Here is a 25821-nt window from a genome sequence, read left to right as displayed (position 1 = left end):
TGCACTATTCTGTGGACCCATATATCACTGTTATAATTTTAACATGGATCAATAAAGATTACATGTTTTTTTCTGTCTTAAAATGCATGGCTTATTGACAGTATATGCCACAAATGTGAGATAGACACAGGTCCCACTCCTATCCCAAGAACCAAACCTCCAAAGAAAAGCAGAGCACACCGTGCTTGTGTTTCGTGTCTTATGTATTTGCCGTTCTGGGACTGCTGGAATAGTCAAAACAGTGCTTGGCTATTTTTGGAGCTCCCATAGTGGTGAATGGAGGGTGGTCACATATGCACAGCTACTCTGCCTTTGCATTAGGGGCCCTATTCTGGAGATAGGTACAAGTCCCACCTCTGGGACCCACTCCTATCTGATATTTGTGGCATATACTAAGAATATGCCATAAATATTAAGATGGGACAACACCTTTAAGTTTTAGAGGGCCTGTTATGAAAAGGCTCAATCTTTTTTTTTTTTTATTTAATTTTTTTTTGGGGGGGGGGGGGGGGGGGTTAATGCCCTCCTTATTAAGCTCTAATAGCTTTATGTAGTTCTGTTTTGTGTGAATACAGCCTAGAAAACACTGACTGACCATCATTTATACCTTTTATTGTATGCAGCCCACCACTGGTTAAAGAGAACCTGTCATCATCAAAAGAAGTGCAATGTGCAGGCAGCATGCTACAGAACAGATTGATATAGAGTTTTGTGGGAAAAGATTGTATAACATTTGTAATTGTATTTATTTAAATCTCTGCTCTTTGAGCTCAAGACGGCCAAATTGGCTGTTACCAGTGACTTATAGTATTCTCTGTCTAAATGAGTATACAGAGATAGCTGTCAGGCACGAATAACACTTCTCCTACGTACAACCGAACTTACAAAAAGCAGAGACTTAAAGGGGTATTACAATTTTTCTTTATTTCATGTTCTCCCCTTGTTGAGACTAACATCTTTTCTATTGATACTTACTAAAAGTGTTTCTTGGCTGTACATTGTGCATGTGATCCTAACCTGGTGACAACCCACAATGAACGTGTCAGTCATCAGTGATGACACATTCATGGCCTGACCCCTGCACACGTGTGAGAATGAATCTCCCGCTAGCGCTGTAGTGCATACAACAGAAAGCCTGGTTAGGGTGTGAGATAGTATTGTATCTACAGCGCTAGATTCATTCTCACACATGCACTGTGGTTATGGAGAGCAGGGCAGGCCATGAACGTCATCACTGATGACAGACACGTTCATTGTGGGTTGTACGAAGGGAAGCTCCATGAGCATATTATTTAACCAGAAGTACAGCTTTTTATAGGTATCAGTGCAAAAGATGTTAATCTCAACAAGGATTGGAAAGTGAAATAAAAAAGTCTCAGAATACCTTTTACATAATTTTGGCACATCCAGTAATAGTTCTAAATGTAAGCGGTCCGAGGAAGCGCGACCTAGCGCGAAACGGCCGTCACCGCATAATCACACCGGGGCCTGTCCGCTCCCCAGCCTGTGCACCCCACGCTACCCTGCTGAACGGCAAATAAAGCATCCATGAAGCATCTACCCTGGTGAGTGCCGCGTGTCTATTATCTACATTCCCGGCCTAGTTCTAAATGTAAGACAGCTTCTGAGCTGCTTTATATTTAGGCCATTTTCTAAGCCTAAACCATTTTCTAGACCTGGTGTAAGTGGGGAAAAGTCACAGATTGAGGCGCAACTAACCGTTGCATCGCAATCTGCACCTTACAATTTGTCTAATATACGTGTATTTCAGGTTTATAAATTACCCCCATTGCCTAGCAATATGCCACCAATGTTCGAGGTGAGACAACTCCTTTAAGACATTGTAATTATTACATTATTACATCAGCTTGTTCTGTGCACAACGATATTACAATCGAGTTTAGAGTATCTTCAGAGTGGTGTAAGTAATCTAACAACAACTCTGTTAGCTTATTAGCGATGCATTATTAGTCAGTCTGAAAACTATAAATTCTGCCTTTAATGTAATATTCCATGCTTCACTTCCAGTAATGAGAGACTTGTGAGCAAAGAGAAGAAATGAATAAAGCATATATGTCATATCTTCTCTTTGCCAACTACATATTGATAATATCAGCATTTCGCAGACATAAGGGGGTATCTGGTGGAATATTATTGCTTTGGATCTCATTACCATCCAAACGTAAAATTTGCAGCTGGGAAAAGGAGGTGATGTCCACATGCGTGCAGAAACTTTTGATTGTAAATTCTGGAGGCAAAACAAAACAAAATTATTATACAAGTCAAGATATGGACAGCATACAGATTTTGTTTCACAGCATTTATTGTAACAATTTGTTGCCAATAAAGACTCTTTAATCGTAATAACATGCATAGAAATGACAAATTTAGAAATATGGTAGATTGTACATTAAAGGGGTTTTCTGGTCCAGTCGTAGTGATAGCCTTTCTTTAGTATCTGATTGGCAGGGATCCAACACCTTTCAAACCCACCAATCAGATATTCTGCAGCAGCTCTGACGCTGGTACAACAGCTCTGTCCATTGTGTGTTGTGAACAGAGCTGGGTACAACAGCTCTGCTCCCATTCACTTCAATGGGAGCAGCGCGATAGTAGCCAGCTCAGTGGACGAAGCTGTAGTTCTGGCATTGACTTCTGGCGCTGGTGATAACACAGCTGATCACAGGAGTGCAGGGTATTAGGCCATCAAATAAAAGGACCACAAAAGCCCTGTAAAGGGAACCTGTCATCTCTACTATGCTACCCTCACTGAGCGTTTCTAAATGTTCATTGTGTTACCCTAAACATATAAATTACACTTTTAATTTCATTTGCAGACAAATTCAATAAGTATTATGAATTTTTGTACTTCTTGCCTTTTATACAAATTAACATAAAAGAGTCATATCTTACTTGTGTGACCAGAGAAGAGTCATATTTTCAAGCTCTGACTCATCTCAGGTTAATTTGCATATGTATAAAATCTTTTTTTTACACAATAAAAGCACACAGAGCTATGGGGACTGAGTATTGCGGATGTGCTAGCGGCCATCTAACCACTATACCCAAAACCCAGGGTAGATTAGTTAGTATATACCAAGAAGACTTTTCCATAAAACACCATAAGACCTTATATTGTATTAGCCTACATACAGTATCTTGGAAATTGAAACTCTATACAGTCCCCAAAGTGAAAGGAGAAGAAAGGAAAAAGAAAATAACTGACTCAGCTCTCTCTGGCAGTACCAAGCCATGCATGCATGGTGGGCACTCCTTCACTTTAGGGGCCCTGTTCTGAAGATAGGAATGGGTTCTAGAGATCGGACCTTCCCCTGTCTGACATTTATAGCATATCCTAAGGATGAGAATACCCCTTTGAGTTTCAACCTTTTTTTCTTGGTCTCATTGGTCAATATTCTAGTGAGTAAGGCTAGTTTCACACTAGTGGCAGGGGACTTCAGCAGGCTGTTCCGGCGGGTGAACAGCCTGTTGGATCCGTCCTGCCGCTGATTCACATGTGCCCCCAGACTGCCGCTCTGTCCCCATTGACTATAATGGGGGTGGGGGCAGAGTTCCGGTGGCAGCAATGCAATGCACGCCGAGAGGCAGCATACTGCATGCAGTATTTTTAGTCCGGCTTCCTCTCGGCGTGCGCTGCCGTGCTGCCACCGGAACTTCGAGCCCATTATAGTCAATGGGGACAGAGCGGCAGTCCGGGGGCACACGTGAACTAGTGGCAGGACAGATCCGACAGGCTGTTCACCCGCCGGAACAGCCTGCCGGAGTCCCCTGCCGCTATTGTGAAAGTACCCTAATAATCATTTATTCAAAGTTAGGTTTGTGTGACTAAATTAATTGATAATGTGGGGAATACACACATGAGGAAAGCCCCTATGGCTTCTGTTGGGCCTTTCTAATCAGGTCGAGAAAGGGTGCACTTGATAAGACTGTGTCTTTATTCAACCTATGTACTTAACTATGTAAGACTGGCCATTGCCCCTCAACCCCCCTTCATGACCAGACACATTTTAATTTTTTCTGTTTAGATTTTTTTTTGTACACGTGGCTTTTAAAGCCATAACTTCTTTTTGGGACGGTTATTTAAAGGAATCTGAAGTAACAAAATGAAGCTATTTGGAAAGAATTCAATCAATGTTGTATGCACTAATCTCGCTTGTTTGTATCTGGTCCTTGATTTGGCCAGTATTATTCATTACAATCTGTTCTGAGGTATAACATTATCAGTACTTCTGATCTGCATGATATGTTTAAACTCCAATAAAAAAATATTGTATTTGATCTTGTATCAACTTAAAAATATCCCATAAAACCTTACTTTTGATTTATTTATTATTCTTGCCTGTTCACCAAAATTTGAGTCCAAATGCCCTTGCCACAAGCCTGGAGGAGTGGGGGGTGGAAGTGCTAGTGGCTTTAACTGTAATAATAGTTTACAATGGCAATAGACACACCGATGCACCCTAGGGCCAGGGGAGTGATGGGAGGGCACACCCTAATGTTGGGGCTCCTGCCTGATGGTAGTTGGGATGCCTTTGGTGTTTTGGGTTTAGTGTGGGTGCAAGGCTGGAGATGTAGATACAATGGTCAGTGTATGATGCTTGAGTCAGTAACCAGGCTATTTGTAGAATATAAACTTTTCTCTTTACTAAAATGCAGAATGGGAGTTGTAGTTTCAATGGATCCGCAAAAAAAAAAAAAAAAAAACGGATGGTACTTCGTATGCCTTCCGTTTCCGTAGTTCCATTGTTCCGTTTAAGGATAGAACATGTCCTATTATTGTACGCATAACGGACAAGGAAAGTACTGTTCTATCAGGGGCTAAAACAGAATGCACAAGAATGTCATCCATATTTTTTGCGGATCTGTTTTTTGCAGATTGCAAAATACTGAAAAAGCCATACGGTCGTGTGCAAGAGGCCTAACTGTGGTGTGCGGCAGGGGCAATATTCGAATTTACTATATTTCAGGAATATTTGGGCAAATATTCGTCAAATATTCACGAATTCGAGAATTCGTGATCTCCAGTCATTTTTTTCTCGATTGCAATAAAAATTTTGCAAACACTACTCTTAAAGTCAAAGATATTGCAGCCTTTCATTGGCCCACAAGCAAGAAGCAGTGAGGGATCATGGGTACTGATGAAAAGAAATCTAGAATATTCGTGATTACGAAGCTATAGCACTATATTCTAGATATTCATGAATTCTCGAAGTGGCAATATTCTCGATAAAAATTCACAATTTGAATATTCAACACTAGTCTGTAATTCCCAGCTGAGGGGTACAGGATTAAGATGGGGTGGAACAGACCATGTCCAAGAGTGAAAGTTTTAAAGGCCTGTCAGTATCCATCCATAACCTGTAAATCTGGTCCCACATGATCTTTGAACAGCCTGGAGAATACGTGGGTATTTACAGTTCCTGAAAAATATGATTTTCAGGGGTGTAGTGGAACAAGGCAAATCTGTGATGCCACACCAACATTTTTTGGCAGCCAAGAAGAGGGCAGCAGATGCCAAGAGGCCAGCAGTCGAACTAGCATTTCTACTTAAAAACTATTATGGAAATTGTACACTCCACTTCTGTATATAAAGTAAATGCTCTATGCACCAGGCACCAGGCTATAGTCAACAGGATGCACATTGTTCTTCTGTAGGCAGTTAGACAGGGAGAAATAAGTCATCTTGTGATATTGAAATAATTAGAAATTATACCATTAAGGCCACAAGCTTTATTATATTTTATTTGCTTAAAGTAGCACTCACACAAAAATGTTTTATTCTCTGACCTGTTAGAAAGGTGCATGATGAAATCTGTAGTGAATGTAATCTTCTCATCAGTGACTGTATTTGTGAGCTATCACCTCTCTTCTAATTTTTAGCTGTGTAAGGCTGCTTTCACACTAGCGTTCGGGTTTCCGTTCGTGAGCTCCGTTTGAAGGAGCTCACGAGCGGACCCGAACGCAGCCGTCCAGCCCTGATGCAGTCTGAATGGAGGCGGATCCGCTCAGACTGCATCAGTCTGGCGGCGTTCAGCCTCCGCTCCGTTCGCCTCCGCACGGACAGGCGGACAGCTGAACGCTGCTTGCAGCGTTCGGATGTCCGCCTGGCCGTGCGGAGGCGTGCGGATCCGTGCGGATCCGTCCAGACTTTCAATGTAAGTCAATGGGGACGGATCCGTTTGAAGATGCCACAATGTGGCTCAATCTTCAAGCGGATCCGTCCCCCATTGACTTTACATTGAAAGTCTGGACGGATCCGTACTAGGCTATTTTCACACTTAGCTGTTCTATGCTAAAAATAATGCAGACGGATCCGTTCTGAACGGAGCCTCCGTCTGCATTATTATGAGCGGATCCGTTCAGAACGGATCCGCCCGAACGCTAGTGTGAAAGTAGCCTAATGTGACCAACACTCTGATCTCCAACTGACAGGACAGGAAGCCAGTTACTTCTCTATTCATTCCTATGAGACTGATATTGAGGCTTTCATAGGAATACACAGAGAAACGGACTTCCTGTCGACACATAAGATGCTGTGTTATTTGGAGAGTCTGATTGCTAGTCACACACAGCAGAGAAGCAGAAGAGAGGAGATAGCTCACAAATACTAGTACAAGTCACTGGTAAGAAGATTACATTTGCTACAGATTACATCATATACCTTTCTAACATCAGAGAAAAACATTTTTTTGCAGCAGTTCTTTAACTTGTAGGATACCAGCGCTGTAGTTGTATGGCGCTGGGAACTGTGCCTTAAATTCCAGCAGTGTACAGCTACGGCACACTGATTGGGAGGGCGCAGGATCTGCACGTGCCTGATCATTGGCAGGGGTCCAGCAGTCGCGGATAGCCGGGCCCCTACTGTATGCGCTGGCATCAGTGAAAACACTGATGCTGGTGCATTTACCCTAGCTGTGCTGTGGTTAGCGCTGACTGTTGCACCTGCGGTATCACTTTTGGGTCCCCGTGCCCATCGGGTCCCCACACTGCTGTGGTGAAGACCCGATGGCTGTGAAGGCATTGTGGCTGCCATCTGTGTGTGCCTGTGAGATCCAGCCCCCTGGATCTCACAGGCAAGAAGGTTGTAAGTGTATTACACTGTGTAATACTCTTACATTCAATGCATTACAATACAGAAGTATTGTAATGCATTGTACAGGGGATCAGACACCCAAAAGTTGAATTCCCAGAGTGGGACAAAAAAATAAAGTAAAAAAAGTTTAAAAAAAATTGTTTTACAAAATAAAAAAATTAGTTTCTAGTAAAAAAAAGCATCCTTTTCACAAAATTTAGTTAAAAAAATTGTAAAAATAGGGGAAATAGAAAAGTAGACGTATTAGGTATGCCGTATTCAGGAGAAAATGGGGTGCATTTTCTTCTGTTAAAAAAAAGCGGGTCATTCAGCACATCCCAATGCGCAGGTGCACTTTTCTATGGCTGAAAACACACAGAAAAAAAATACAATGCAACAGCACTCTGCAAACCAAATAAAGTACCAAAAAGTATTTTCTTCTGTTACCCTTTGTAAAAAAAAAATTGGAGCTAAAGCAACATTTTATTGGAAGAAATTACATTTTTCATTTTAACAGCCAAGTGTTTCCAAATTCCGTAAAACGCTTAGGCACACAAGTTTTCCACGCGCGTGCAATGTGTGACGTGAACGCATAGCACCCACACTGAATCCTGATCCATTCATTTCAATAGGTCTGTGTACATGAGCGTTTTTTCACGCACCAGTTCTATATTCTGCAGCATGTTCTATATTCTCAGTTTTTCACACATTCCTGGCCCCATACAAGTGAATGGGTCTTCAGTGAAAAACACATTGCATGCGCAAGCAGGTGCGGATGCAATGCGTTTTTCACTGATGGTTGCTAAGAAATGTTGTTTGTAAACCTTCAGTTTTTTATCAAGCGTGAAAAACACATCAAAACGGAACAACTGAATGCAATCGCAGACAAAGCTAACTGAAATTGTAAACTACAGTAAATAAAAGCATTTCAAAGTCATTGCAACATAAAGTGACACATGTCAGATTGTCAAAAATTATCCTGGGATTTAAAGGGGTTATCCAATACTATAAACTGTCCCCCACCCCCCAAATGCTGGGCCCCTCACAGTAAATATACTTACCCCGCTCCCTGCGCCGCTTCAGGTCCCCACACCACCACTCCCCTGTGTGCCGATGAAAACACTGGAAGTATATTCCCTGTGAGGAGCTAGGCATATAGTGGGGCAGTTTATAGTATTGGATAACCCCTTTAAGGTGAAAAGTGTCTCTGTACTGAAGGGGTTAATGACTTTGAGGAACTAGTCATTACTAATCATTATTTCTGTAATTACACCTGCTCAACACTCCAATGTCAATGTTGAGCAGGTATACAGTGACAAGAAAGCAGCACTCACATGAGGTTGTATTCTCTTCAAACAGATGATCGGCAGGGGTGCTGAGAGTCGGGCTCCCATCTATCTCATATTGATGACCTATCCTAAGCATAAGTCACCAGTATAGGACACCAGACAACCCCTTTAAAGCTGTGCTGTAATCCACTGTTTAGACTGCTGCGCATGCACACTGACGCCCTCCTTATTGTGTTAGCAGGGCAGAGCAGTCCAGAATGTGTATTTGAGTGTGACTTTGAAAGCTGACAGAAGGTGAATGGGGGGCAGTAGTAAAATAAAAAAGTGGCGATCTAGAGTCCTGTGCAGTACTCATGATTTACTGCAGATAACAGTCTAGAATTGTGGTGACAGATTAACCCCAAAGCCATCTATATATGCAGGAAGAAATATCTCAACCTGCGCCATACATGTATAAATGCAACAAAAAACTGTCACCGTTTATAATTGCAAAGTATTTTTCTCTGAAGGTTTAGTAAATTTCATTGTGGTTGTGCATTTTAGTGCCCAGAATCCCATACCGTCTATTTGCTCAACCCCTGAGGTGGACCCTAGCAGAGATGAGGACATTTTGGGGACTTGTGCTACATATGGGCCTTGTAAAAAAAAATGATGAAATTAGACAGTATTGTAGTACAGATGTTTTGTACCACAGTCCAATTTACATTATGGCCATGACCCAGAAACAATTCAAAGCAATTCTGAAATTTGTACATGAACAATGCCCACTCCAAAATTACTTAAGATTTAAAATTAGGCCAGTCCTTGACCACTGTAGCACCAAGTTTGCTGAGGTACACCCCCCCCCAAAAAATCATCAGTATAGACGAGCCCCTTATACATTTTAAAGGGAGGGTAAAAATCCAGCAATACCTGCCCAGCAAGAGGGCAAGGCATGATATTAAAATGTATAAGTTGTGCGAGAGTACCTCTGCGTACACCCACAAGTTCTGTGTTTAAGAAGGGAAGGACATACAAACTGAATTCCCAGAATGCCTCCCCGTCTTAGAAGTTAGTGGGAAAATAGTGTGGGACTTACTTCACTCACTGCTAGAGCAGGGTTACCACCTCTATGTCGATAACTATTATACCAGCATTCCACTATTAAAGTTCCTAAGTTATAAAGGTTGTGGCACTGTATGCAAAAAGAGACACTTCCCTAGGTCCCCACTTGGGCAACCACTCAGAAAGGGTGACAGCAGGGCTCTATGCAAGGAAAGTGTAGTGTCCCACTAGGTAGGAGTGGGCACTACACAAGGGTCAATTGGGTAGCGTGTACTTCTGTTCACAAGGGACAGTGCTATTGTATTGATCTATGCATTTCATGTAATTTACTGTGTGTTTTTACATGCAATGTTTCTCCTGTCATATGCTTTGCAGGCCTAGTGGGGTGTAATTTAGCCTCCCAGACACTAGAGGGAGATAGGGAACCCCTAGTATAAATGTCCAGGCCCAGACAGGGAGGGGGAGGTCATAGTCAGGAGTCTGTGGAGACAGAAGTGAGAAGACACCAGCCCGAGATATGCTGAGGGCCTCCTCCTGACATGCAGCTGGATAGTCCTGGTTCCTAGCTGCACCAAGGGGCTAGATGGAGTACAGCCTGCTTGGAGACCGTAGTGTATTCCAGGGGACTAGAGGAGTTACCTCGTCAGCCTGAAGCTCCTGAGGCTAAGCATAGCTCAGTTGAGATACCCCAGTAGTAGGACAGAACCTCCTGGGAGCAACCCGCAGTCACCTGTCACCTGAAGCAGAGAGACAGCATAGGAAGCAAAGGTATTGTAACCTTAAGCAAGTGCCAATACTGGAGGAAGGAATTCATACCAAGGATTTAAGCCAGCGAATAGGCATCCGGGCCTTGGGATCCAGCCAGCTAGAATAGCTGTGGGGATAGAGCAGCATAGAACTGCCAAGCATTAATTATATACCCTCCAAGTATCTTGCAAGATTGAAACCTGATGTGATAAACCTGCTGTGCTTTTGGAACTGTAAAGGACTGCATTAACCTCTTCTGTACTGTATGTATAAAGTTGGACTGTTTTCACCAAGTAAAACAACGTTTGGTTCACCATATCATCCGTGTACCTCACTTATTGCTACTGAAAACCGGTGTGCCACCGTTACAGGCACTGGCGTCACGAACCTTAAAGGGACCTTGCCTCAGGCACTTTAAACACCTGCAACAATCAGGGCACCTCACCCAACATCAGGCCAGGTCTCTACACCCAGAGTGTTCCCCAGAGGAATTTGTGTCTGCCTCTCATTCACTGCTACATGCCTGCCCAGGGTCCTCCAGAAAGTGAGTAACCCTCGATTGCCCATACCGTGACCTCACTGTCGCTATACCCTGCAGGTCTGGTGTGTTGCTTAATTGGCGTCACGAACAGGATACGAACATTCCTGCGCTATTGCGGATATAAAAACTGTGTGCTGTTAATTGCCTTAAAGTGACAAGCCCTAATTGCTTTATTGAAAATTGCTGGGCCAAAGTGAACTGTGATAATTGCGGTGTGAAGATTGTATTGTATGGACTGTTTTCTGCTTATTTAAGCCACTGCTTGCTGTCAGTGAATAGACAGCGATTTTGCACAAAGATGGCCGCTTAGCTTGTCTGGATTTGTTTGCTGCGTCATCTTCATACTGAATTGGCGGTAAAAATTGGCGCCTTCTGCTGAAAAGTGCGGGAAAAGCTCGACGACCGCGCCACCGCCCTGTCTGGAAATTTACATGTCTGCAGAAATGGACTCCGCCTCCCCCATACTGGAGTACCTGGGGGGCGGCCTCCCAGTGCAATGGGAGGATCTGTCTGCAATTGTTGGCGCTACCCTGTCGCTCTCCAGAGAAGGATCGAGCATGTTGAAGAGTGAAGACTGCTCTGCTGGGATGTCTGCGCCTGATCTTTTACAAATGAACTGTATTGGTGTAGAGCAAGAGGACGCTCCACCGGCCTACTCTCCGGGACCGGAGAGACCCACCTGCCCGCCACCGAGGACGCAACCGGAGACCTACTATGGCTCCTGGAGAGACTTTTTCCAGCCCTCATTCAAGTGGTCAGCGTTGATGGCAGAGATTCGGGAGGCCGCAATAAAGAAAACTACCAAGACCAAAATATATTATGAAGAACTGGCAAAGACCGTTCATGAGTGCCACACTGACACCCAACCCCGCCTGGAAAGGAGAATGGGGTTGGTTGTGGCCTTTGACAAGGACCGAGGCTTCGGTTTCATTAAAGACTATATTACTGGCAGAGACTTATACGTGAATCGGAGGTCCGTCAAGCGGAGTTACCTCCCAGAGCATCTGCATAACCTCCGCGAGGAAGAGGAAGTAGAGTTCACCCCTGCCGAGAGCCTGCGAGGCCCCTACGCCACTGCCGTGTCCCGTCCTAAAAAGAAAACTGAGGACTGGGACCTTGATGAGGACCACCCTGGCTGCGAGCGCGAACCTGTGTGCTCTCCAGAACCGGCCCATCATGCCTTCCAAGAACGGGGCTCCTTCATTGGCCCGAACGTCTTTTGGCAACCTACAGTGGTGGAGAAGAGGGTAAGCCCATGGCCCTCACCTGAGCTGCCTCGCAGGGAAAAGACTGTCCGTGAACTGCAAGATGCCAAGAGATTCTGTGCTGCCCTGGACAACATTAGGAGAGGAAGAAAAGCGGACGCCTCACCTGAACCTGCAGCGGCTGCGCAGGATGCGCCAACTCCTGTACAAGTGCCGGCGGCGACAGCGGAGGACAGCGATCCCGACTCCGAAAGCCTGAACGACCAGATCGTGCGGCTGGAGAAGAAACTACGGGAGCTGCGCCAGATTGCCTCCGCCAGGATCCAGACTCCACCTGACCTGAAAGAGAAAGGACTTAAGGACTCGGACGCCTCCGGGTCTGAGGTGAGAGTACCTGTCCCTTCCAGCCGGCCCTCTTTAGTGTCAGCATCTGCGGTGAGGTCTTCCTACGCTGTGCACCGGCGCACAGAGCCAGTCGTCCAGGAACCCACCGGACCACTTGCAGCAGTGGTACCCAGGCCAGTGCAGCAACCTCCAATTGCCATGCCTGCACCGGTGCGGTCAGCAACCCTGATTACCCCTAGGCCTATGGGGCCAATACCTATTAGGGGTCCATTCATGCTGCAGTTGCCCCCCAATACTGTGTTGTGGGCACATCCGCCTGTTGATCCTCAGTACAGGCCCAGTCTACAAATGGACCCAGGGAGCATTATCACTGAGATGCCAAGTGGATTTGACTTGCCCCTGTGAATTGGCCTGCTAGGCCATTGATTTGATTTATTTTGCCAAGGGACCCTAATAAAGTGGATTAACCCTTTCCAGGACAGGAGTCCTTCGTTGTTTTGGCCATCTGTTGCTGCTGCCAGTTACCCACGAAGTGGATCCTCACTTCCAGCTGTAACCCCTACAGAAATATGTGGCCCCTACCCCGTTTAGAAGCAGGATATAAAACAAAGGGGGACCGGCAAAGTAAAACACCCGGATATGACGTGCTGCACCCACTAGACTTCCTTTGTGGCCAGGAAAGAGCCAGAAACACTACCCAGACTTATAAGGCAAGTCTTAGTGGAGACATGCTGTACCAGGTAACCTCTAAGCATAACTTTGGATTGATGCTCTGCAGCACAAGATAAGCTCTTAGATTCTCCTATCCACCACAGGACATTAAACATGAACTGAGGTGGTAGGGTGTCCCCCACCCCCCTTTTTAAGCTCTCTATAGGTGTTCCTGGTTCCTGTCCTGGGCATCATGTCAGAGGTTTTTCATGACCAAATGTATCCTTGCAGACATAGCCCATAAAATGCAGTGTGAACAGAGAGCATTTTTTCCTCTTAGAAACATATGTTCTAATTTAACCTGTTCACACATAGGGTCAGTACTCCAATCGCAAGTCTCCATTGCTTTTAATCAGGAATCGTTTTTTTTAAACTAGCATAGAGAAAAATTGTGGTGACGGAATGCTGGAATACAGCATTCCATACGTAACAATGATCATAACCATTTAGAACGTTAATGATTATCACGTCTATGACCAGCACACTCGCTATTGTTGAATACATGATGATCGTCTTCATTTCTAGGAAAATTTTCTTCCAAATTAAAATAAATGTGGTTTATAAAATAAATATTTAATTAACTAGTAACTAGTGCTAAACTGTCAATAATTAGCCCAGGGAGTAGAGAGTATTTTGAACATGGGGCCTCCTTTCAAAGTATCATAAAACTTAACTTTTACTTAGACATTTAAAAATTTCAAAATAAAGTCATCATTCGTGCTTAAAGATCATCAAGGGTTAACTGTCAGGTCTAGGTCGAGATCACGGCAGCTAATTGGGGTTAATGCACAACAGTAGTCTCTATAGCGGCTGGTGATATCATAGACACCAATATTGGCTTTTAGCCTGTGTATGCTTACCCTATTGCACCCTAGTCTAGTGAAGGGAAGCACCTCAAATTGGCTGTAGTCAAAGCACCTGCATGAGAAAAGCGCCCCCCCCCCCAGCCAGCTGGAACCTTGGATCTTCTCTAAGAAACCCTAATAACATCTGAGGCCTATTTCCTCCAATGTGTTTCGCCGGGTAAAACCAGCTCTTCAGGGAACAACATGGCGGGCAACTGTTGTGCTTTGACCCCAATTAGCCATTGTGGTTTAAAAAATAGTTTCAGCTACTTTTCAGCAGTCCCTAACACTGCACTACATGATGCAACCTAAAAATCAGCAAGGTAATAGTACACAGTAAATGTAATTCTTCAATGAAAAAGAATGTTTGCACTATTTATGTGTGATTTAGGTCTAGAGTACATAGAATAATATAGAAAGCTCTGTATCTGTTGCCACAAGAGTTCCCCGCACTATTGGTGTCACCTGTCATCTGAATATCCCCATTAAGAATGTCTTCAGAATGTCCTCATTAGCAGTGTATCTAAGGCTCCCTCTTAAAAATATCATCAGAGTGTCCACTAACAAGTGATTGCTGCAGGACCTCCTAAAACATAGACAGACTAAGATGCTTAATAAAAGAGATGGCAACAAACCCCCGAAATCATTAACAGTCATAGCCACAGAACCTCCAGCAAAAGATTTTTATTGAGAGGTACAGAGCAAACAGATGACAAGCTCTGGTGGAAGTATCATAACTCAACTCCCCCCACTGTCCAGTATACTACATTGTCCATAGTGTTGAATTAAAAAGCAGCCCGGGTTTCTAATCTACTCCACGCTTATCTGTGAACTTCTGGTAGATCACATCAATATGTTGCTGGTGCTTATTTTGGTCTACGGCTTTGTTTCAATAAAGCTAGACATACATATTAAATAAATGTCAGCCAAACCTGCTGATTCTGGTAAGAAAGGCCAAATAATCACATGGCAGAAGTAATAATGCTCCCAAAGTGCCCATAATAGTATGTTTCCCATAGCCCTCCAGTAGTAATTGGTGGACATAATGTTTACACTATTAGTGTCAGGGGCACTATTTGCTGTGCTCAGTTATTTTAGGACAGTGTGTGCTAATAATTATTGAAGGGCACTATCTGTGTGGTATTGGAATTATCAGGGGGTTTATCTGTTTCTGCTGGATAGTATTGGGGAGCACAGCAGGCACAGTATTGAGGGCACTATCTGTCTGGTACTAGTATTTTCAGGTGTACATTTTTTGTAGTAAAGTATTAGGGAGCACAGCGGGCACAGTATTGAGGGCACTATCTGTCTGGTACCAGTATTTTCACGGACATTGTTTTTGGAGTATAGTGTTGGGGAGAACAGCAGACACAGTATTGGAGGTGTCAGGATGAGGCGTTCAGAAGGTAGGAAGATGATGTAAAAGTAGGAACCTTAGATGTCTTTTTATCAAACTGCTGAGACGAGAGATGAAAAATCATTATGGCGGTCTGGTCTGAAAGGAGAAAATGAGGAAAGAGACGGACGACATCAGAGGAGATTTCACTGGATGTAAAAGGTATGTGGCACTGTATTCTGTATGTTTAATAGCACTGAATATAATTAGATATGAGCAAATTAAAAAAAAAATTGATTCTGCCAGTTTGCCGAATAAAAATAAAAAATTTGGTTCAATACAAATTTATTTGCGGTGAATTTTGTTAAAAAATGTCTATTTCCTTGCTGCAGAGATCCTTTATAGTGGTGTAGAACACTGTGCCTTGCAGTAACATGCATAAGGAGTCTGCTCTGGTAGTGAAATAATACTGTGAGTCAGTATGTCGTGGCATTGCTCTTAGAATCACTGCACACTTCACTCATTAGGCAGTCATGGGGCCAAAACTGACCAAATAACTCAAGTATGAACTCAGCCTCACAGGTCGATGCTAGCATCAAGAACAAGCATACTCCTTTTATACCGTTGTCAACTGATTCCACCTAGATGTCTACAGAACCTGTTCTATTAAATGCTTATACAAGTAGAACCCCCCTGACAGAGTGAATAGGGTGTCAGCAGTAAGTTTATGTTGATATCACTGATTATTTTGCCCTTCTTCTTATCCAACAGAACAATAACCCACAAAAAACGGATCCTGTCTGTGGAGCCTCCGCCTTCACTCGGTCAGCATTTGGTCAGTAATCTATCAGTATTGCTAATGCCCAAAAAAACTGGAGTGTATCCAAAACAGAGATGACATGTGAACGGAATATTTGCATGTCTTCTATCAGCGGCGTACATAGAAATCATTGGGCTCCATAGCAAGAATCTGAATTGGGCTCTCTAGCTCCGCCCACTATCCACCCCTGGCATATCCCACCACCTGCCTTGGCTCCTCCCCTGCCATACTGTCATTGTATTCCTACAACGACAGAGAATAAAGGGCACATTTCAGTTTTGCCGCAAAGGGAATGCCATAGGAGCAAAACCCGTAAAATGGTGGAGGAATTGTGTTTTTTTTTTTACAATTCCACCCTATATGGAATTTTTTGCCTGCTTCCCACTACATTGTGTGCTATATTAAAGTACAACTTTTCCTGCAAAAAATAAGCCCTCAAATGGATAGGTTAACAGAAAAATAAAAAAAGTTATGGCTCAAGGAAGATAGGGAAGACTTTCCAGACGGGAAACACAGTGCGGAGCGTGGGAGCCAGCAGAAGCCAGTAGAAGATTGCCAGGAGCAGGAAGCGGCGGCAGAAGATAAAGACTGAGTCCAGTCAGTGTGTCATGTGTGTCAGACTCCAGACTTCAGAGAGAGAACTGTTGAGTCAGACTGACCAGTCAGCCGGCCCTGAGTCTGAGTGAGCCCTGTGCCAGTGAGCCGCCCTAGAGGCCCTAGAGGAGTCTAGAGTCCAGACTGAGACTACAGAGCAGAGGTAGAAAGGGAGCCAGGCAGCTGCTGCCCCACGCCGCTGAGGCTGAGTTAGTGGCACTAGTAGTGATTAAGTTAGGTGGCCATGTCAATGTCACCATGATGACCACCTCCCTCCTTGTCCCTGAGTCTGTGTGTGGGGGGATGGTGGCTCAGCTGGTGGGTTTACAGTGTGCACCACTGTCTGAGCCAGAATGAGCATGCAATAATAATGGTAATAAATCAATGAGTGAAGTGCCAGATCTCTGCCAGGCCAAATAGGTGGCATGGCAGTCTGGCATTCATGGTTCTGATGTGGCAGGATAATGGTAGAGAGGCACTGAGACAGTACTGCCTCAGGGATGCCATCTGCCCATCTCTATACCAGGCCTACGCTGGGGCCGGGCTGGTATGGACAGCAGAGATGGGCAGAAGATGGCATCCTAGAGTCAGTACTGTCTCTGGTCATCCTTCACCAGAACCCTGACTGCCACCTGCGGCAGGGCAGGCTGTCGGATCCTGCCGGTGATTTACATGTGCCCCCAGACTGACGATCCATCCCCATTGACTATAATGGGGGGGGTGGTGGAGTTCTGGCGGCCTCTTACTGTGCGCTGCCGTACTGCCGCCGGAACTCAGCCACCACCCCCATTATAGTCAATGGTTATGGAGCGTCAGTCCAGAGGCACGTCACGTGTAAACTAGCGGTGGGACAGATAAGTCAGGCTGTTCAATCGCCGGAATGCTGGTTGCTAGGAGCAACGTCCAGTACTGCAGCCTGTGCTTTCACTTCAGTATTCATGCGGGCTCCCCTCCCTGTTTAATTCTGATGGGGTTAGTGGTCTAGGTCTGGGTGTGTGGTCACTAGGTGCTCTTTATAGACCTTTCTGACTGAGTTTAGGGGCGGTATGTCTCCAGCCTTGCTGGGATGCAGGAGCCATGTACCTCACTTTAATGATGCCCTCTGCCCTGTTTGTGTGGCCACCTAGCCTGGGGACTAAGGCTTTATGCACACGACTGTAAAAAAAAAAGTCAGTTAAGAGCTCTTTCACACCTGCGTTCTTTTCTTCCGGCATTGAGTTCCGTCATCAGGGCTCTATGCCGGAAGAATCCTGATCAGTTTTATCCTAATGCATTCTGAATGGAGTGAAATCTGTTCAGGATGCATCAGGATGTCTTTAATTCCCGAACGGAAAGTTTTTTGGCCGGAGAAAATACCGCAGCATGCTGTGCTTTTTGCTCCGGCCAAAAATCCTGAAGACTTTCCGCAAGGCCGGATCCGGAATGAATGCCCATTGAAAGGCATTGATCCGGATCCGGCCTTAAGCTAAACGTTGTTTCGGCGCATTGCCGGATCCGACGTTTAGCTTTTTCTGAATGGTTACCATGGCTGCCAAGATGCTAAAGTCCTGGCAGCCATGGTAAAGTGTAGTGGGGAGCGGGGGAGCAGAATACTTACCGTCCGTGCGGCTCCCGGGGCGCTCCAGAGTGACGTCAGGGCGCCCCACGCACATGGATGACGTGATTGCATGGCACGTCATCCATGCGCATGGGGCGCTCTGACGTCATTCTGGAGCGCCCCGGGAGCCGCGCGGACTGTAAGTATACCGCTCCCCCGCTCCCCGCTCCTACTATGGCAACCAGGACTTTAACCCCTTAAGGACACATGACGTACCGGTACGGCATGTTTCCCGAGTCCTTAAGGACACATGACGTACCGGTACGTCATGGCTTTAAATAGCGATGCCGGCGCCGCGGGGGTTAATCGGAACGGGATGCCGGCTGAAATCATTCAGCCGGCATCCTGTAACAATGCAGGGGGGGGGGGGGGGGTCATTTGACCCCCCCGCAGCGACGATCGCAGAAAACCGCAGGTCAATTCAGACCTGCGGTTTGCTGCGCTTTTTGCAGTTTCTGATCCCCGCGGTCCCTGACCGCGGGGATCAGAAACTTTAGAGTGCCTAAAATCAATATAGTACACCCCCCCCTGCACCCCTGCATGATTTGATGGCGGCGGGTGGTGCAGGGGGGGTGTCGCAGGCGGTGGGGGTGTTGCGGGAGGCGGGCGGTGCGGCAGGCGGGATCGCGATCCCCCGCCCGCCTCCTATTGCTTAATCGTTGGTGTACAGTGGGTATACCAGGGTGCCAGCACATTGCTGGCACCCTGGCATAAACGACTGACATCGTTGATGCGATGTCAGCCGTTTAACCCTTTCCATACAGCGGTCCGTACGGACCGCTGTATGGAAAAGGTTAACAGTAAGAGGGAGCTCCATCCCTCTCCGATCGGGGGGCTGCTGTGCCTTTGCAGCCCCCCGATGGAGAGGGAGAGAGCCCCCAGAGAGCCCCCCGAAGCCCCGTCCTCACCCTTCCCCGTCTGCGAAGTTCTGACCATAACTGAGCAGACGGGGAAGGTTCCCATGGCAACAGGACGCCTGCTCAGGCGTCCTGCTGTCCATGGTGCTGAACAGATCTGTGCTGAAAGCATAGATCTGTTCAGTGTAAGTAAAATACAGTACAGAAACCTATAGGGGTTCTGTACTGTATTTTACAGACATCAGACCCACTGGATCTTCAAGAACCAAGTGGGTCTGGGTCAAAAAATAAAAAGAATAAGTGAAAAAAGTTAAGATAAAAACAAAAAACATTTATCACTGAATAAAAATTAAAAAAATAAAATAAACTACACATATTAGGTATCGCCGCGTCCGTAACGACCTGATCTATAAAACGGCCATGTTACTTTCCCTGCACAGTGAACGCCATAAAAATAAAAAAATAAAAACTATGAGAAAATTGAAATTTTGCCCACCTTACTTCCCAAAAAAGGTAATAAAAGTAATCAAAAAAGTCGCATGTACGCCAAAATAGTACCAATCAAACCGTCATCTCATCCCGCAAAAAATGAGACCCTACTCAAGATAATCGCCCAAAAACTGAAAAAACTATGGCTCTTAGACTATGGAAACACTAAAACATCATTTTTTTTGTTTCAAAAATAAAATCATTGTGTAAAACCTACATAAATAAAAATAAAGTATACATATTAGGTATTGCCGCGTCCGTATCGACCGGCTCTATATAAATATCACATGACCTAACCCCTCAGGTGACCACCGTAAAAAAAAAAAAAAAAACAGTGTAAAAAAAGCTATTTTTTGCCATCTTACGTCACAAAAAGTGTAACAGCAAGTGATCAAAAAGTCATATGCACCCCAAAATAGTGCCAATCAAACTGTCATCTCATCCCGCAAAAAATTAGACCCTACTTAAGATAATCGCCCAAAAACTGAAAAAACTATGGCTCTCAGACTATGGAGACACTAAACAATTTTTTGGTTTTAAAAATGAAGTTATTGTATAAAACTTACATAAATAAAAAAAAACTGTATACATATTAGGTATCGCTGCGTCCGTGACAACCTGCTCTATAAAATTACCACATGATCTAACCTGTCAGATGAATGTTGTAAATAACAAAAAAAAAAAACGTGCCAAAAAAGCTATTTCTTGTTACCTTGCCGCACAAAAAGTGTAATATAGAGCAACCAAAAATCATATCTACCCTGAACTAGTACCAACAATACTGCCACCCTATTCCGTACTTTCTAAAATGGGGTCACTTTTTTGGAGTTTCTACTCTAGGGGTGCATCAGGGGGGCTTCAAATGGGACATGGTGTCAAAAAACCAGTCCAGCAAAATCTGCCTTCCAAAAACCGTATGGCATTCCTTTCCTTCTGCGCCCTGCCGTGTGCCCGTACAGTGGTTTACGACCACATATGGGGTGTTTCTGTAAACTACAGAATCAGGGCCATAAATAATGAGTTTTGTTTGGCTGTTAACCCTTGCTTTGTAACTGGAAAAAAAATATTAAAATGGAAAATCTGCCAAAAAAGTGAAATTTTGAAATTGTATCTCTATTTTCCATTAAATCTTGTGCAACACCTAAAGGGTTAACAAAGTTTGTAAAATCAGTTTTGAATACCTTGAGGGATGTAGTTTCTTAGATGGGGTCACTTTTATGGAGTTTCTACTCTAGGGGTGCATCAGGGGGGCTTCAAATGGGATATGGTGTAAAAAAAACTGTCCAGCAAAATCTGGCTTCCAAAAACCATACGGCGCACCTTTCACTCTACGCCCCGCTGTGTGGCCGTACAGTAGTTTACGGCCACATATGGGGTGTGTCTGTAAACGGCAGAGTCAGGGCAATAAAGATACAGTCTTGTTTGGCTGTTAACCCTTGCTTTGTTAGTGGAAAAAATGGGTTAAAATGGAAAATTAGGCAAAAAAATGAAATTCTCAAATTTCATCCCCATTTGCCAATAACTCTTGTGCAACACCTAAAGGGTTAACGAAGTTTGTAAAATCAGTTTTGAATACCTTGAGGGGTGTAGTTTCTTAGATGGGGGTCACTTTTATGGAGTTTCTACTCTAGGGGTGCATCAGAGGGCTTCAAATGGGACATGGTGTCAAAAAAACTGTCCAGCAAAATCTGGCTTCCAAAAACCATACGGCGCACCTTTCACTCTACGCCCCGCTGTGTGGCCGTACAGTAGTTTACGGCCACATATGGGGTGTTTCTGTAAACGGCAGAGTCAGGGCAATAAAGATACAGTCTTGTTTGGCTGTTAACCCTTGCTTTGTTAGTGGAAAAAATTGGTTAAAATGGAAAATTAGGCAAAAAAATGAAATTCTCAAATTTCATCCCCATTTGCCAATAACTCTTGTGCAACACCTAAAGGGTTAACGGAGTTTGTAAAATCAGTTTTGAATACCTTGAGGGGTGTAGTTTATAGAATGGGGTCATTTTTGGGCGGTTTCTATTATGTAAGCCTCGCAAAGTGACTTCAGAGCTGTAGTGGTCCCTAAAAATTGGGTTTTTGTAAATTTCTGAAAAATGTCAAGATTTGCTTCTAAACTTCTAAGCCTTGTAACATCCCCAAAAAATAAAATATCATTCCCAAAATAATTCAAACATGAAGTAGACATATGGGGAATGTTAAGTCATCACAATTTTTGGGGGTATTACTATGTATTACAGAAGTAGAGAAACTGAAACTTTGAAATTTGCAAATTTTTCCAAATTTTTGGTAAATTAGGTATTTTATTATGCAAAAAAATTAATTTTTTTGACTTTATTTTACCAGTGTCATGAAGTACAATATGTGATGAAAAAACAATCTCAGAATGGCCTGTATAAGTAAAAGCGTTTTAAAGTTATCAGCACTTAAAGTGACACTGGTCAGATTTGCAAAAAATGGCCTGGTCCTTAAGGTGAAAATGAGCCTGGTCCTTAAGGGGTTAATAGCGTCCTGGGTGCCATGGTAACACTGAAAGCATTTTGAAGATGGATCAGTACACTTGCTTTCAGTACACTTGCGTTTTTCCGGATCCGGCGTGTAATTCCGGCAAGTGGAGTACACGCCGGATCCGGACAACGCAAGTGTGAAAGAGGCCTAAGGGTACTTTAACACTTGCGTTTTTCTTTTCCGGCATAGAGTTCCGTCACAGGGGCTCTATACCGGAAAATAACTGATCAGTTTTATCCCCATGCATTCTGAATGGAGAGTAATCTGTTCAGTTTGCATCAGGATGTCTTCAGTTCAGTCGTTTTGACTGATCAGGCAAAAGAGAAAACCGCAGCATTCTACGGTTTTCTCTCCGGCGAAAAAAAACTGAAGACTTGCCTGAATGCCGGCATTTTTTCCCATAGGAATGTATTAGCGCCGGATCTGGCATTCAGAATACCGGATTGCCGGATCCGTCCTTCCGGCCTGCGCATGCTCAGACTGGTAAAAATGTGAAAAAATTTACAAGACGGATCCGTCTGTCCGCATGACAGGAGGAGAGACGGATCCGTCCTTGCAATGCATTTGTGAGACGGATCCGCATCCGGATCCGTCTCACAAATGCTTTCAGTCAGAGGCGGATCCGGCGGCGGAACTGCCCACCGCATCACAGTGCTGCAAGTCTGAAAGTAGACTAAAAATGAACATTTTTAATGGACGTTTATTTCACTGATTCCTTTAGATCCATTCAATTATATGGGGGCAGTCTGTCATTTAAAAACGGACAAGATAGAACATGTTCTATTTTTTTTTACGTCTGTTTTTCACAGTCAAAAAACTGCCATGTGAATAACCCCATAGACTACCATTGGTCTTAAAACAGATGTGTGATGGTCTTAAAAAAAATGCAACTTTGTGAGAGGGCTCCTGGTTTCTGTGGAGGGAGGATGTCAAGTCTGTGTGCAGCTCTGCATGTGACTGCCATGGGTCAGTCTACATGGGTTCCAGGCTGCTGCTTGTTTGCTGGTACTTGTTTTTTAGGGATGGAACACCCATGCTTGGTGGATAGTGAGTGTGGCTGAATTTGTAAGATGCCTTCCTGTGTCATTCCAGCTCTTGCCATTTGGAGACCAACGCGGTCAACTATAAGGAGAAACTCCTTATCCAGCTTAAACTATACCCTACCAGAAGAAACAAGGACCTTCTCAACATCATCACAAAGACACAAGGTAAGTGAATGCATGGACACCCATGTAGGGCCGGTGCAAGGATTGCCACATTGTCTTTGGGTCCTGCCTCGTCTTCTTCATCACCCTGTAGCTCCTCTGGCTGCTCCTGCTCCTCCTCTCCTGTCATCTGTGTATAAAAACCAGCCATTTTGCTACACATTGCTTGTGCTCCAATTTCCTCCTCCTCCTTCTGCAGTTCAGCCCCTACAGGGCTCATGTGGCAGCGAGATCTAGGCACCACGTCTCCATTCTCCTAACCAGACAGATTTACCAGCATCTGTTCCAGGATATGAAGCAGTGGAATGATGTTGTTCATCCCGTGGTCCTGGTGACTGACAAATAACGTGGCCTCCTCAAAGGGACCGAGCAATCGTCAGTTGTCACTCATGAGCTGCCACTGGCTGACATCAAAGTTACACAAGGGAGTACTCCTGTCCGCTTGGATCATTAATAAATTGTTTATGGCCTTTCTCTGTTCGTAGCGTCAGTCCAACATATGGAGGGTGGAATTCCAATGGGTGGAAACATAGCAAATCAGCTTATGTTGGGGGATGCCGTTCTGCCGCTGCATCTCAAGGAGGGTGTGCTTTGCGGTGGCTGAAGTGCATGCAAAGTTCCCTTGCCATTTTTAGGATGTCTTCAGGAACCGCTTGATAACAGATTGAACACGTGTGCCATGCAGGGTGCATGGCTCATCCCTCCTTGACGCAGCACCGACACCATGTTCTTCCCCTGGTCGGTCACCATGGTTCCGATTTTGAGTTTCGTGGATAAAGACAGGATTCAATTTCTTGATGAAGGAACCGGAGCAGTCCCTCCCCTGTGTGACTCCGTTCACCCAGGCAAACAAGGTGTATAACAGCGTGAATTGTCCCTGCAGTGAAGCCTGAGTACACGTGGAAGATGAGGAGGCAGAGGTGGACATTGTTGCAGGACCAACAGCGTGAGAACGTGGAGGCAGAAGCGACATCACCTGGCCAAGTAGCTGGTGTGGCTGTGCAGGAACCACATTGACCCAGTGGGCTGTAAAGGACATGTATTGTCCCTAACCGTTATTACACCTCCACACATAGGCGCTGCTGTGCACTTTTGCAGACACTGACAGGCCCAAGGACTGGCCCGCCTTCTGTTCTACATGTGCAGGGCTGATACAGCTTTTTTGGCAAATAAATGATGGCTTGGGACTCTACACCTTGGCTCGGCACAAGCCATCAGTTCTCTGAAAGGTGCAGAGTCCACCACTTGGAAAGGGAGGGACTGCAGCACCAGCAACTTGGACAGGCGCACGTTCAGCTTCTGCGCCATTGGATGAGTGCAAGCATACTGTTGTCTCTTGGCAATCGCTCCGGTGATCGATTGTTGATGGAATGACTGATGAGGAGTAGGAGGGTGAGGGGCAGGAGCATCGGGACCAGCAGATGATGGGAAGAACAGACAGCTCCCTTCGGCTGTGGTGGTGGAGCCTTGCTGTGGACCACCACATCAGAGCCACAGTTCTCCCAGGCCATTTTACTGTGACGCTGCTTATGTTGACGCAGGGCTGTGGTGCCAACATTTACACCCTGGCCACACTTCACTTTCTGCCCACAGATTCTACATATGGCTATGTTCACCTACTTTGGCAGCTTAACAAAAAACTGCCACACCACTGAGTAGGTGATTTTACTCCCAACACTACGCACTGACTGACTGATACCACCGCTGCCTCTATGAACCAATGCACCACTACTTCTCAGGCAGGTAGGCTACTGCGAAGCAGGTGGTTTACCCGGGTACGTTTGGCTCCCGACCTCCCACTGCTGCCACCCTGCCTACTGCAACACTAGTGACTTGCTGGCTTCACTGCTGCCTCACGGGCAAACTGCCACCGATGATGATTAAGCCCCTTCGTCACGGCTCCCAATTGCGATTGGCTACATCATCAACGAGTACTGTCTGCACGTCCTTTATGTCCTCCTCAACGGTCTCTGAGCCAGGAACCTTAACACTCTCAACATCAGCTCCCATGCCACTCTCCTTGTCACTTCTCGCCCGCCTTGGCTGGCCAGTAGCTGCTGACTGTCCTCTTGTAGCTCTACCTTGCTCTATAGTGGAGATGAGCCCACAGCATATAATACTTCTCTGGCTGAGGGAACCAGAAAATTACAGAGGCAGGTTGAGGACAGGTGAGGGCACCGGGCCTGCTCCCGGGCCATGCCAACTAAGGTTTGTGTCTGACAAACCCACTGACTCTTGACTAGTGGTGTCTGATGTCACTTGGGACAAAGTTAATGACATCAACACCCTATATCAGGTGTGCATAATTATTAGGCAACTTCCTTTCCTTTGGCAAAATGGGTCAAAAGAAGGACTTGGCAGGCTCAGAAAAGTCAAAAATAGTGAGATATCTTGCAGAGGGATGCAGCACTCTTAAAATTGCAAAGCTTCTGAAGCATGATCATCGAACAATCAAGCGTTTCATTCAAAATAGTCAACAGGGTCGCAAGAAGCGTGTGGAAAAACCAAGGCGCAAAATAAGAGGCAGGTTGAGGACAGGTGAGGGCACCGGGCCTGCTCCCGGGCCATGCCAACTAAGGTTTGTGTCTGACAAACCCA

At 45.1% G+C, this 25821-nt stretch overlaps 1 protein-coding gene across 3 annotated transcripts in view; it reads right to left on the bottom strand.

The window, feature by feature from the left end:
* Positions 1–519: 519 nt before the first annotated feature.
* The window catches only part of FMOD (fibromodulin), a 57550-nt gene continuing 32248 nt past the window's right edge, over positions 520–25821 (bottom strand). For all 3 annotated transcript variants that reach the window (XM_044286774.1, XM_044286775.1, XM_044286773.1), the window contains exon 3: positions 520–2248. In XM_044286774.1, the coding sequence (XP_044142709.1) occupies positions 2097–2248 (152 nt within the window). In that variant the 3' untranslated portion in view covers positions 520–2096. The remainder of the gene's footprint in view (positions 2249–25821) is intronic.

This window comes from Bufo gargarizans, chromosome 3 (genome assembly GCF_014858855.1).
Source record: "Bufo gargarizans isolate SCDJY-AF-19 chromosome 3, ASM1485885v1, whole genome shotgun sequence".
NCBI classification, from domain to species: domain Eukaryota; kingdom Metazoa; phylum Chordata; class Amphibia; order Anura; family Bufonidae; genus Bufo; species Bufo gargarizans.
The sequence above is the reverse complement of the archived record's forward strand: the minus strand, read 5'-3'. Positions and strand labels throughout refer to the sequence as shown.